This window comes from Xenopus laevis, chromosome 6S, assembly GCF_017654675.1.
Source record: "Xenopus laevis strain J_2021 chromosome 6S, Xenopus_laevis_v10.1, whole genome shotgun sequence".
NCBI classification, from domain to species: Eukaryota; Metazoa; Chordata; class Amphibia; order Anura; family Pipidae; genus Xenopus; species Xenopus laevis.
Window position 1 is genome coordinate 91,579,579 of NC_054382.1, and position 12,625 is coordinate 91,592,203.

At 41.0% G+C, this 12,625-nt stretch overlaps 1 protein-coding gene across 2 annotated transcripts in view; it reads left to right on the top strand.

Moving 5' to 3' along the window:
• Positions 1–9,635: 9,635 nt before the first annotated feature.
• gnal.S (G protein subunit alpha L S homeolog) overlaps positions 9,636–12,625 on the top strand; it is a 165,946-nt gene continuing 162,956 nt past the window's right edge. The window contains exon 1 of one of the 2 annotated variants that reach the window (XM_018268555.2): positions 9,636–10,524. In XM_018268555.2, the coding sequence (XP_018124044.1) occupies positions 10,038–10,524 (487 nt within the window). In that variant the 5' untranslated portion in view covers positions 9,636–10,037. The remainder of the gene's footprint in view (positions 10,525–12,625) is intronic. The other variant, XM_018268556.2, reaches the window with a different exon arrangement.

Below are 12,625 nucleotides of genomic sequence, written 5' to 3' on the forward strand. Positions count from 1 at the left end.
TTTTTATCTGGCTCTTGTGCCCCGATTATTTGCACTTTTGTCCATGGGAAACGTCAATGAACTCTTATATGTTCCCCATTAAATTTACACACTAGTCAGTCAGTTAAACATTGTTTAGAATAGCTCCATCTATATGGTATTAATTTAAGTTATATTAATTTTGTTGATGCATTTATTTCCACATGGAAAATTCAACCTATGTATGTTCAAAAACAGCTATATGCCCACCGGCTGGACATTCTTGTGTCTGGCAGTTATACTTAAAGGCTTAGTTTACCTTTAACTTAATTTTTAGCATGATGTAGATCGTGGTAGTTTGAGGTGATTTTCAATTGGTCTTTATTTTGTTTTTGTTTTTTAAATTGTTTAGGTTTTTGTTCAGCAGTTCTCCTGAATGTTAGCAGCTCTTATGAATTTTAGCAGCCTTCTGGTTGCTAGGGTCTGATTTACCCTAGCAATCATGCAGCGGTTTGAATGAGAAATTGGAATAGGAACTCTAAGTGGAATGAAAATAATGATACTGTAAGTAGTAAAAAAAATAGCAATAACAGTAAAATAGTAGGTCAAGAGCAATAGTTGGGTAAGTGACCCCCACGTGCAAGCTGGAAAGAGACAGAAAGGAAGTCAAATTATTAAAAACTGTAAAAAAAAAATTGAAACCAGTTGATAACTTGTTAAGAATAGGTCGTTCTATAAAATACAAAACATTAATCTAAATGTGAACAACCCCTATAAGCAGTGATCACAATTATATGTGTATCATTTTGTATTCAGTGTGTATGCTGAGCCTTTGCTCGCCATTGGAATGCAACCCTATAGTCCCCAGGCTCAGAAAGAAATGCATTTGTCCCATGTTGTATGACCTGGATTTTGATTTCCTGCAGTGATTTAATTAGGGCTTTCCTGCAGCTCAGTAGCCACATTTCTCTTTATTATATGTATCCTTTAAATGCCCTGTTTATTGTAATGCTATCTTATGACCTTGAACGAAAAAGCTGACATTTCTGCAGCACATATTATGAAAGACTATATATAGACTGGTAACATGAGCTCTAGACACCTGATTCCTATTGTGTGGATGATGGGAATTATGTGGAAACGGTGACTGTCATACAGGAAGTAGGATTATCACCTGATTTGACATAGTTGCATAAACAAGCATAGCCATGTGGATACACTGCTATTTCTGTTCATAAAATATCATAAATGAAGGAATTGTCTTGATCTGTAATGGTTGTTAATGGTCTGCACTTTATTATGTTCTTTATCATGTTCTTACTACTATCATATCACAATGATACACCCGAATGTCTGACATTTAGCATTTTTTACTTAACATATTACATCTGCTGAGTATGCACTGTCTTGTCCTGTCCCGACACTATGCTGCCCTGTCTTGCATATTTTTGCACTTGCACTTTTTTTCTGTTGTCCGGTACATCATGTATGTTATGTGTAGCACCCTGGTCCTAGAGGAATGTTGTTTTGTTTCACTGTGTATTGTACAAATGTATATGGATGAAATGACAATAAACTCTTGACTCTAACATTGTAATGTTGTTTGCAGTAGTAGACAATTTCTTAAAATATCCATACATGTATGTAATGCAGGTGATTTACATACATGTTAATAATATATTGGGCAGCAATGGCTCTCTAAAAGTTTCTGGGCAACCAGTCACCTGTAACTAATGCACCACTGGAAATCAAACCAATTGCAGCAGCATTTTTCTGTGGTCTCCTTGACCTGAAAGTTATCCTTTTAAAAGTACAAACCGCAAATAATTACACAGTCTGATAGTTATTAGATATATTCTGTTTACACTTAAATATAATCTTTGAGAAATAAAGAAAACCAAAATAAATACACTTAAATATTTGGTACATATTGAGTTATTTTAATATTTTCATTAGCAAAAGCCCAAAAATTATTTAAAAAAAAAATGAAGATCTTGTGCCCAGAAAGCCTGGGGCAAGATAACGTTTAAAATGTTTGCAGAACCACTGCTTGGCACACCATCCCCCCTGTAGCAAATGTCACAATGTTAAAATGCAGGTAAAACACTCAACTGTGGATTCTATAAGCAATGTTTACTAAAAGGGAAAATACAGCCTAAAAAAAAAGGAATATGGCTATAAATGTTATATTTAATATACTGAATTGTCTCCAACTGATGGGTTGAGCAGCCCTATAACAGAATATAACTTATGTTTGTATGTATGTTTGGGATCATTAAGTGAAGTTACGTGTGTCATAGAAGCTGATGCTACAGGTATGATTACCGCCTAAAAAAATAAAAATAATTTGGAATTGAGGTCCTCCACATACCAAAGACGCAAACCCTCTGACCCCCTCACGTAATTTTCCATTTGCTTCCGCAATCGTGATATGCAAGTGGGGAGGGCCTTCAGTATCAGATGGTTAGTGTGTCTGGGTCAGCGGGGCCTAAAGGATATTTTTTGGTGTCCCTCCGACCCAGTCCGACCCTGACTGTTATTAAGACAAGTTTTATATCACCCAAAAATCTTCTTTATGCACCAGAATGGGGGACTTTATGCCCATGCCTATGCACTGATTACTCAATTATAGATGATGAGGAGGGAGGGGGAATGAGATCAGTGCAGTTACATATAGGAAATGCAGAAAGTGAAAGTAATGTCTCACCCACCACTAGACTTGATGCATGCATAAAGGCACGGCAAGCAATATATAATTGACAGCTGAGATTTTTAAATAGAGGTAGGAACCTATTATACAGAATGCAGGATAACAGAGCTTTCCATAATTTGGATCTTCATACTTTAAGTCTAATAAAACAATCATGTAAACATTAAATAAACCCAATAGGCTGCTTTTGCTTCCAGTAAGGATTAATTATATCTAAGTTTGGATCAAGTGCAAGTTACTATTTTATTAATACAGAGAAAAAGAAAATATTTTTTACAAATTTGAATTATTTGATTATAATGGAATCTATGGGAGATGGCCTTTCAGGTAATTCAGAGCTTTCTGGATAACAGTTTTCTACATAATGGATCCCATACCTGTAGATTTATATCATTGGATTGGATGGATGTTTTAATTAAAAAGAAAAGTGGGTTTCATGTTTAATTTGAAAAGGAATTGTATTATACTGCTTTCTATGTCTACGTTACAGGTTCCCTTTGAGAAACACTTGCACCCCAAGGTAAGCTGCACTCTTGTGCCAGACTGAAAATTTAACCTGGATAGCTCATTTGCATTATTGTAACGTGATTGGTTAAAGTGAACCTGCCACCCAGACATAAAAAACTGTATAATAAAAGTTATTTTCAAATTAAACATGAAATCCAATTTTTATTTTTTTAAAGCATGCATAGCTGTTGTAAACTCAATAAAAAATCTCAACTGTCAATCAAATATTGTCTGCCCCCTCCTCTATGTCTAAGGCATGGGGATGGACATTAGGTCCATCATTCTGGTGCACAAACAAGATTCTAAGATGATACAAGGCTTGCCTTAATAACAGTGTCCACAAAATGACTCCAGCCTACTTGCTATAATTATGAATTCCCACTGAACGAAGGAACTGAAGGAAACAAGATTCAAATAATTGATATAGCGTAATTAAAGTTCATTTTGCTTGACTAATGTGATAAAATAGGATTTTGAATATTTTTTTTGGGTGATGGGTCCCTTTTAAGGTATAACTGTAGAGGTTTGTCAGACTTTTTTTTGCACACTGTGTGGGGCATTTTAAATTAACCTTGTGTAACTTTAACCTTTAAGTTAAATTAATGCAAACAATTTCCAGTGACTGTAGGTTATGGACCGATATCAGACTATAAGATCAGATTTCTGCTCATAAGATTACTAAAATTCTTCTATGCAGTTGGTCAATCTGAAAAATTATTGGGCATTTCCAAGATCTTACATTCCAAGAGCAGAGAGTCATATTCAAGGACTGTCTCTGAGACAGAAAGTTACCCCCCCCCCATTTTTGATATGAGCTCATTCACTTGTGCTTATGAAAAAAAGTTGACTAATAACACTGTGTAACACAGATTGAAAGAAAGCAATGATAGTCATATGAATGATTCCCCTTATACCCATAGTGTAACAAAGCCCCATCTTGTTCCATTTTGAAGAGAAGGATTCTGGGACTTGAAGTCCCTCTGCTTTCCATAGTGTGGATACTCTGGAAAACAAAAGGGCTTCAAATCCCAGAATTCACCACTTCACAAAGGAACAAGGTGAGGGAGGAGTTTGATAATTCAGTATAATTGTATGGGTTGGAATTGGATGACTGCCAATTTAAGGGGGTGGGGGATTGGTTTCTGCAAGTAAAAAGACAGACTATCATGGTTCCCTTTCAATTTCTGGAATCTTGGATGTCTGTGTCTTTTATCACTGGAAGTTTAGCTACTGTAAGGGGCAGATTCACTAAGGGTCGAATTTCGAAGTAAAAAATACTTCGAAATTCGACCCTCGAATTGAAATCCTTCGACTTCGAATATCGAAGTCGAAGGATTTAGCGCTAAACGTTCGTTCGATCGATCGAAGGATTTTTCGTTCGATCGAACGATTAAATCCTTCGAATCGAACGATTCGAAGGATTTTAATCGTTCGATCGAAGGAAAATCCTTCGATCAAAAAAAGGTTAGCAAACCTATGGGGACCTTCCCCATAGGCTAACATTGACTTCGGTAGGTTTTATCTGCCGAAGTAGGGGGTCGAAGTTTTTTTTAAAGGGAAAGTACTTCGACTATCGAATGGTTGAATAGTCGAACGATTTTTCGTTCGATTCGTTCGATTTCGTTCGTATTTGAACGAATTTAACCAATTCGATGGTCGAAGTACCCAAAAAATACTTCGAAATTCGAATTTTTTTCATTCGAATCCTTCACTCGAGCTTAGTGAATGGGCCCCTTAATATACCTTTTGGCTAAAAGTCCAAAGGAATGAGCTTATGACAAAAAGTGTGGTATGTTTTCCTTTTAATATTGTTAATTATTTGATAATTATACTTTATTTATATAACATGGTTAAGCAGTAAATAAGAGAGACTGCTACTTACATGTCCCTATCCAAATGGAGCTTACAATTTAAGTTCTACATCATATTTGCACTTATACTATGGTCAATTTTATCTAAACTTAGTTAACTTGTGTGATTTTAGTGTAATTACTGTTTATAAGACAAACAGAAATTATGGAAAGCAAAATGGTGTGGAATAAGGATGCTAAAGGACCTGCCTTTCATCTTTCTTCAGTGCTGTATATTATAAGTACCTTACAAGTGAGGACTGGACACCACAAGCGCTAAATGGAACTATTTGCCCTAGTGTACTAAAAAGGAACAACCAGTAGGACTGTCGGTGGAAGGGCAGGGGGAGTGATTGTACAGGGGGTCTTTTGGGAAGTCCCAGCATAGAACGAGTGTTGAAGGTTTTGTGTGTGGGAAGGAGAATAGAGGGACAGTGCAAGAACAGATTTGGTGTAAATGTTGCACTTTTTTGCTACAGAAGCAGGGAGAGGTAAGCTGGTTTGCTCCCCTTCTTTTTTTAAAGGTAAATTTTATTGTTTTAACCACAAGAAAAAACAACCCAAAACAGAAAATAAAATACATTTTACAGATGTGATTGATTGACTGGTGCATATACAGCGTCACTACAATAACTGGCATCATTAATAACAGTTGTAAGTGCCTGTATGAAGATAAGTATATAAAGCAAATACAAATATGTTATATGTGTACCAGGGAGTCTCTGTCACACCAGGCCCCCCACAATTTGTTGAATTTTTCTGGTGCCCCTCTTGTTTCATATGTTAATTTAGTTAAAGGAAGAGCTCCATCTAACAGCCTTCTCCAGAATGGTATGGTAGGAGGGGTATATCCCATCCAGTGCATAATCACTGTTTTTTTTTGCGTAGAACATAAGGGAGCGTAACCGATTTCTAGCAGCGTTGTTGGTATTGGATCATCAATCACTCCCAGTATGCATACCACCGGGTCATCTATCTGTGGAGTGCCCAGTACAGTGGCTAGGGTCTCCATTACTTTGGACCAGAATAACTGGACTGGGGGACAGGACCAGATCATGTGGATAAAGTCAGCAGGTGGGGGGGCTTAAAGGAGAAGGAAAGCCCCAGGGCGCAAAACCCCTCCCCCCCTCCCCTGTGTTGCCCCCCCTCCCTCCTCCCCCCTGGCCTACCTGTCCCCCTGGGCAAATGCCCCTAACTTGTTACTCACCCCTCTGCGCAGGTTCTGTCCACGGAGTTCACAGTCGCCATCTTCTCCCACGCGCGTCTTCTTCCTGCTCTGACCGGCGTCTTCTGGCGCATGCGCAGTAGGAACAGGTACCGGTACAGCTCTACTGCGCATGCGCCGAATGTCACGAAGTTTTCCGATTTCACTTCGTGACATTCGGCGCATGCGCAATAGAGCTGTACCGGTACCTGTTCCTACTGCGCATGCGCCAGAAGACGCCGGTCAGAGCAGGAAGAAGACGCGCGTGGGAGAAGATGGCGACTGTGAACTCCGTGGACAGAACCTGCGCAGAGGGGTGAGTAACAAGTTAGGGGCATTTGCCCAGGGGGACAGGTAGGCCAGGGGGGAGGAGGGAGGGGGGGCAACACAGGGGAGGGGGGGAGGGGTTTTGCGCCCTGGGGCTTTCCTTCTCCTTTAAGTTCTATTACATGGGGCATAGTCCATACCAGTCCCTCTTTTGACAGCTCAACCCGCAGTCCCTCATTTGTACTGGAAAGTCCCTCTTTTCTATGCACTGAACAGCCAGAAAAAGAAACAAAGTTTCTCACTTAATTGGCTTTTAGCAGAGAGCCCAGAACAGCTAACAGGTGCAAATAAGATACTTTGTAACAATTTTGAGACACAAAAACACAGTTTAGATAAGGAGAAATATTTTCAAACTTTCATAAACTGCCAAATTTTGTAAAACAAACATGGTAATTAGGGGGTGTGGCCACAGAAAGGGGTGTGGTCAAAAATTGCTGCGCTACGTGCGGGGAAAATTTTTTTTATCCCTCTTTTTACTTCCAAAATGTTGGGAGGTATGCATAGTCAGTGGCGTAACTAGATGTAACTGGGCCCCACAGGAAATTAATTTCAGGGCCCCCAACATATCCAGAGATTGCCCTGTTTTACCAATAAATGTTGAAATTGCTCAATAGAGCCTCATGGGGCCCCCTAGCCTCCCCTGCTTCCTCTATAGTTACACCTCTGGGCATAGTGGCTTTTACTAATGTTTTTCAGGACTGGCACTAATTCTAACATCATTTTCAAGTGGAACAACTGACAGCAATAACAGTTTATACTGCAGCTCTACAAAACTGAAGCAGAGAACTGAAACTGATACGAGAAGCTGGCGAGCAGGCTCTAGAAGATCGAACCCCCTCTTTGACCGTATGACACCGTTATTATACCAACAACGTTGCGTTCCACAGAGCGCAAGCCTTATTTAGATCAGTAGATGCGCCCACCATGTGCAGGGTATTGGTCCCAGGGCGGGTTAAGTGCTTATGCAGAGGGTATTACGGTAAAGTGGACCAGAAAAGACGTGCTTTTAAGGCTTTCAAGTTAGCTGGTACAGCCGAAACATTTATAAGGTACAAGGAGGCCAATAAATCATGCAAAGAAGCTATAAGGCAAGCTAAAATTGCTATAGAAAAGGATATTGCAGCAAGCAGTAAAAAAAATCCCAAATTATTTTATAAATATGTCAATAGTAAAAAAATGAAGCAGGAAGGGGTGGGACCCTTACTATCAGAGGGGGATCAGCTGGTTGATGAAAACAAAATAAAAGCGCAGATTCTGAACTCGTATTTTTCATCTGTTTACACAAATGAAGAACCAGTAAGTGAAGGTTTCCTTCTTAACACTCCCAATTCTAGTAATACAACTAATGATGCATGGTTCACACAAGAAGAAATTCAAAAGAGACTTGAACAGGTTAAGATTAACAAAGGTCCAGGGCCAGATGGTATTCATCCCAGGGTAATTAGCGAGCTTAGCTCTGTGATTGCCAAACCTCTTTACTTAATTTTTCAGGATTCATTGAGATCTGGTATTGTGCCAAGAGACTGGCGAATTGCTAATGTGGTGCCTCTATTCAAAAAAGGATCCCGTTCTCAGCCTCAAAACTATAGGCCAGTTAGTCTGACGTCAGTATTAGGAAAGCTTTTCGAAGGGTTAATAAAGGATAAGATACTGGACTTCATAGCAAATCATAATACTATGAGTTTGTGCCAGCATGGTTTTATGCGTAATAGATCTTGCCAGACTAACTTAATTTCTTTTTACGAGAATGTAAGTAGAGACCTCGATTCTGGGATGGCAGTGGATGTGATTTACTTAGACTTTGCTAAAGCATTTGATACAGTGCCACACAAAAGGTTACTGGTTAAATTAAGGAATGTTGGCCTGGAACATAGTATTTGTACCTGGATAGCGAACTGGCTAAAAGATAGACTACAAAGAGTGGTGGTAAATGGAACATTTTCTAATTGGACCAGTGTTGTTAGTGGAGTACCGCAGGGCTCTGTACTAGGTCCCTTGCTTTTCAACTTGTTTATTAATGACCTGGAGGTGGGCATTGAAAGTACTGTTTCTATTTTTGCAGATGATACTAAATTGTGCAGAACTATAGGTTCCATGCAGGATGCTGCCACTTTGCAAAGTGATCTGTCTAAACTGGAAAACTGGGCAGCAAACTGGAAAATGAGGTTCAATGTTGATAAATGCAAGGTTATGCACTTTGGCAAAAATAATATAAATGCAAGTTATACACTAAATGGCAATGTGTTGGGAGTTTCCTTAAATGAAAAGGATCTAGGGGTCTTTGTAGATAACACGTTGTCTAATTCTGGGCAGTGTCATTCTGTGGCTACTAAAGCAAATAAAGTTCTGTCTTGCATAAAAAAGGGCATTAACTCAAGGGATGAAAACATAATTATGCCTCTTTATAGGTCCCTGGTAAGGCCTCATCTGGAGTATGCAGTTCAGTTTTGGACTCTAGTCCTTAAGAGGGATATAAATGAGCTGGAGAGAGTGCAGAGACGTGCAACTAAATTGGTTAGAGGGACGGAAGACTTAAATTATGAGGGTAGACTGTCAAGGTTGGGGTTGTTTTCTCTGGAAAAAAGGCGCTTGCGAGGGGACATGATTACACTTTACAAGTACATTAGAGGACATTATAGACAAATGGCAGGGGACCTTTTTACCCATAAAGTGGATCACCGTACCAGAGGCCACCCCTTTAGACTAGAAGAAAAGAACTTTCATTTGAAGCAACGTAGGGGGTTCTTCACAGTCAGGACAGTGAGGTTGTGGAATGCACTGCCGGGTGATGTTGTGATGGCTGATTCAGTTAATGCCTTTAAGAATGGCTTGGATGATTTTTTGGACAGACATAATATTAAAGGCTATTGTGATACTAAACTCTATAGTTAATATAGGTATGGGTATATAGAATTTTAATTAAAAGTAGGGAGGGGTGTGTGTATGGATGCTGGGTTTTCATTTGGAGGGGTTGAACTTGATGGACTTTGTCTTTTTTCAACCCAATTTAACTATGTAACTATGTAGCAGCTAAGTCCGCTGGCAGCGAGTATTGCGAGACTGAGAGGGAGAGAGTGTGTGCGCGCGCGCGTCAGGTGATCCTCCGGCCAGCGGGGAGTGTGGATGTGCGCACTAGCCTGACGGGAGAAAATGCAAAATGGCACGCTGGGAATGTGACGGGATTGTGGGCTCCCCGTCTCCTGCTGCCCCAGCTCCCGGGATCCGTGGCTGGAGGATGAAGAGCTAGACCTATTCTGCTTCAGTCGTTCCTGTGATATTTTGTCAGCGCTGGGTATCTGCATCTGTCACTGCTGGAAGAGGGGTGCCGCCGCTCTATTCCTTATACGGCCTCTTTGGATCCATTGGATTTTCCCCTGCGCCTACGGGGATTTTGTGTGGCCCGGGCGGCGGATAGACTGCAGGAGCTCCAGCTAGTGATTTGGGGGAGCGGCACGTGTAGGTTACTAGGTTAGTGTAAGCCATGGGGCTGTGTTACAGTCTACGGCCGCGGCTCTTTGGAGATCCCAGTGGTTCCGTCTCTAACGCTGCCACCACCACCTCGGACAGCGAACAGCCGCCGGAATTGTCAGTGCCGCTCCGAGCCGGGGACCTGAGGCAAGGGGACCTACACCGGCCGGGGGCGTCACAGACACGAGATGTACCGGGACAGCCCCGCAGAGTGGAGCAGTGCAAGCCCGGCCGAGGAGGGGACAGCGCGGATGGACTCGTGCTCTTACTGCAGAATGGGGGAGGCAGCGGGGAGAGCAAAGAGCAGCACAAGGCCAGCAAAGCGCCGCACCCCCAGCAGCAGCAGCCGCCGCAGCACCCTCTGCACAAGGGATGGGACAAGCTCCGACTGGAGGAGAAGGAGGCAGAGAAAGAGGCCAAGAAAGTGAGCAAGAGCATAGACAGGGTGCTGAAGGAGCAGAAGAGGGAATACAAACAGACGCACAGGCTGCTCCTACTAGGTAAGGCACTGGCACCCCAATGGGTGGAATCCGTTTCATATTCAGTATAGAATATCAGGGATGCTCAACCTTCCTCACTTCGCTTGTTGCTCATCTCCAGCTCTCATCAAGCCCCGGGCAGCAGTCCCTTGTAATTCTCTATCACCTGGGGGGGGGGGGCACTGACCATCCTGAGTGAGAAGATGAGTATGTCAGTTGCCTCTCTCTCTCATGATACTGCTCATACCCCACCCAAGTAGCAGCTAAGGGGGCCGGATCATGGCTAGCAACATCACAGCGCAAGGCTGGTCTGTACATAAGGGAAAGGCCATTGTGTCCTGGATAATGTATTATAGATCGTGATGGGATTTGCCATTAACCAGCAGCTAACATTTAGCTACACTTATGGGCAAATCATTCCCCACATACCCAGGCTGCCCACATTCTTCACATGTTCCATTATTAGTTGCATATAAATTGTGAGTAGTGTCGGTGCTTCTGACCCTAAAAAAATTGTGTATATAAAAAAAAAAAACTCACGAGAAGTTCCTCTGCAGCCTTCCTTGCTTTCCCACAAGGGAAATTAGAAAGGCAAGTCCGTAATTGATAAATCTGTGCTAATGTGATCCTAAGGGATGTAACAGTGTGAATGTCACTTGGCTTTTTACCTTTGATTTGTAGAATGCCTCCCTAAGGTTCAGGACCCTGCATGTGGTCTTGTCTAGGAGCCATTGGGGCCTGCATTTGGGATATGGCACATGCTTCCTTATGTCAGAGTGCCCTTTAGCCGGCTGTTGTCTCAATCAGAAATATCATTCTGCTTGGAACGTACCACTACCATATACAGAATAATTCAATGAAAATGGTTTATGTTAACAACAAGGATACAATAGTATGAACCAACATAGAATAGGATGGAGCACACAATCTGCAGGCTCTGCTGCAAACAAATTTATTATGTCACAAAGTGAAATTGTAATTAAACTACAATTCCCAGAGCAACAGCCTTCATCTGTCTGTGGATGCAAGGAGCTGTATTTTGACAACAGCTGGAGGCAGGATATTGGACACAACTGTGATACTAAGCATTACTAACACTGTATTGCTTAATTACACTGACCTAAAGTTACTTCGTTTCCCTGCGGAGTGCAAAGCGATTTGTGACTTGATAAAGTGAAATTTGGGACAGTCTCATAAACATTTCTTTTGTTAATAAAATAACAAAGAATGTATCCATGTCAATGTCTGAATATTTGTTGAAGAAAACCCAATAGGAAGTTCATGACGCAAAGACAAGCCTCAAAGTGTGGGCTGTTGTTCCGTATGTATGTAAAAAGTAAGCCAGACATGAATAGATTTTCCAGTGAAAAACATATACACTTTCTAATGGGCCTTACAGAATTTTACTGTTTTTTATAACAGGTATAAGACCATATTAAAAGAAGGAATATGCTATATTGAATATGGCAAGATTCTTAAAGGAGAAATGTAGGATAAAAGAAAAAGCCCTTAATTTATGTGCAACAATGTATAATATATGTTGCTGGTTTTACTTTTGGCTGTAAATTAATTTTGTTTAAAAAAATGACCCCTTTGTTTGAGCTCCCTATAGAAATTCTCTGGTCCCTGTTCATGTTTCAAATGAGGGGTGGGCGTGTCGTAACGGTCCCTGCCAGAAGCACAGTAGGATGGGGATAGCCAATCACAGCCCTGCAGTCACACAAGCAAAGACAGGCTTCAGTTCCCTTTCAGGTCCTGTTAGCTTCTGATTGGTTCCTATTCTACAGTGCTGAGTGCTGCCAGCTACTCTGCACATAAATACAATTCAGTGGACAGGAAGTGGAAGAGACCGGAGGGATTATTAGGCTAGATTTTGCAGAAATATTCAATAAATCAGCAAGAAACACTACTTTTTAAAGTTTTTTTAAAATTTTTTTTATTAAGTTTTTTTTCCCTTTAATACTAAATAAACTGGAAGAATGAGCGACATCTGTGTATGGCCACCTTTAGTTAACAAGCATGTCCTGTATACTCATCATATTGTTGTATTTGTGTATACTGCATCCCTTAACCCACAAGTAGTAACTGTTCCCCCTACTATGGCCATATAGGGGTATACAGA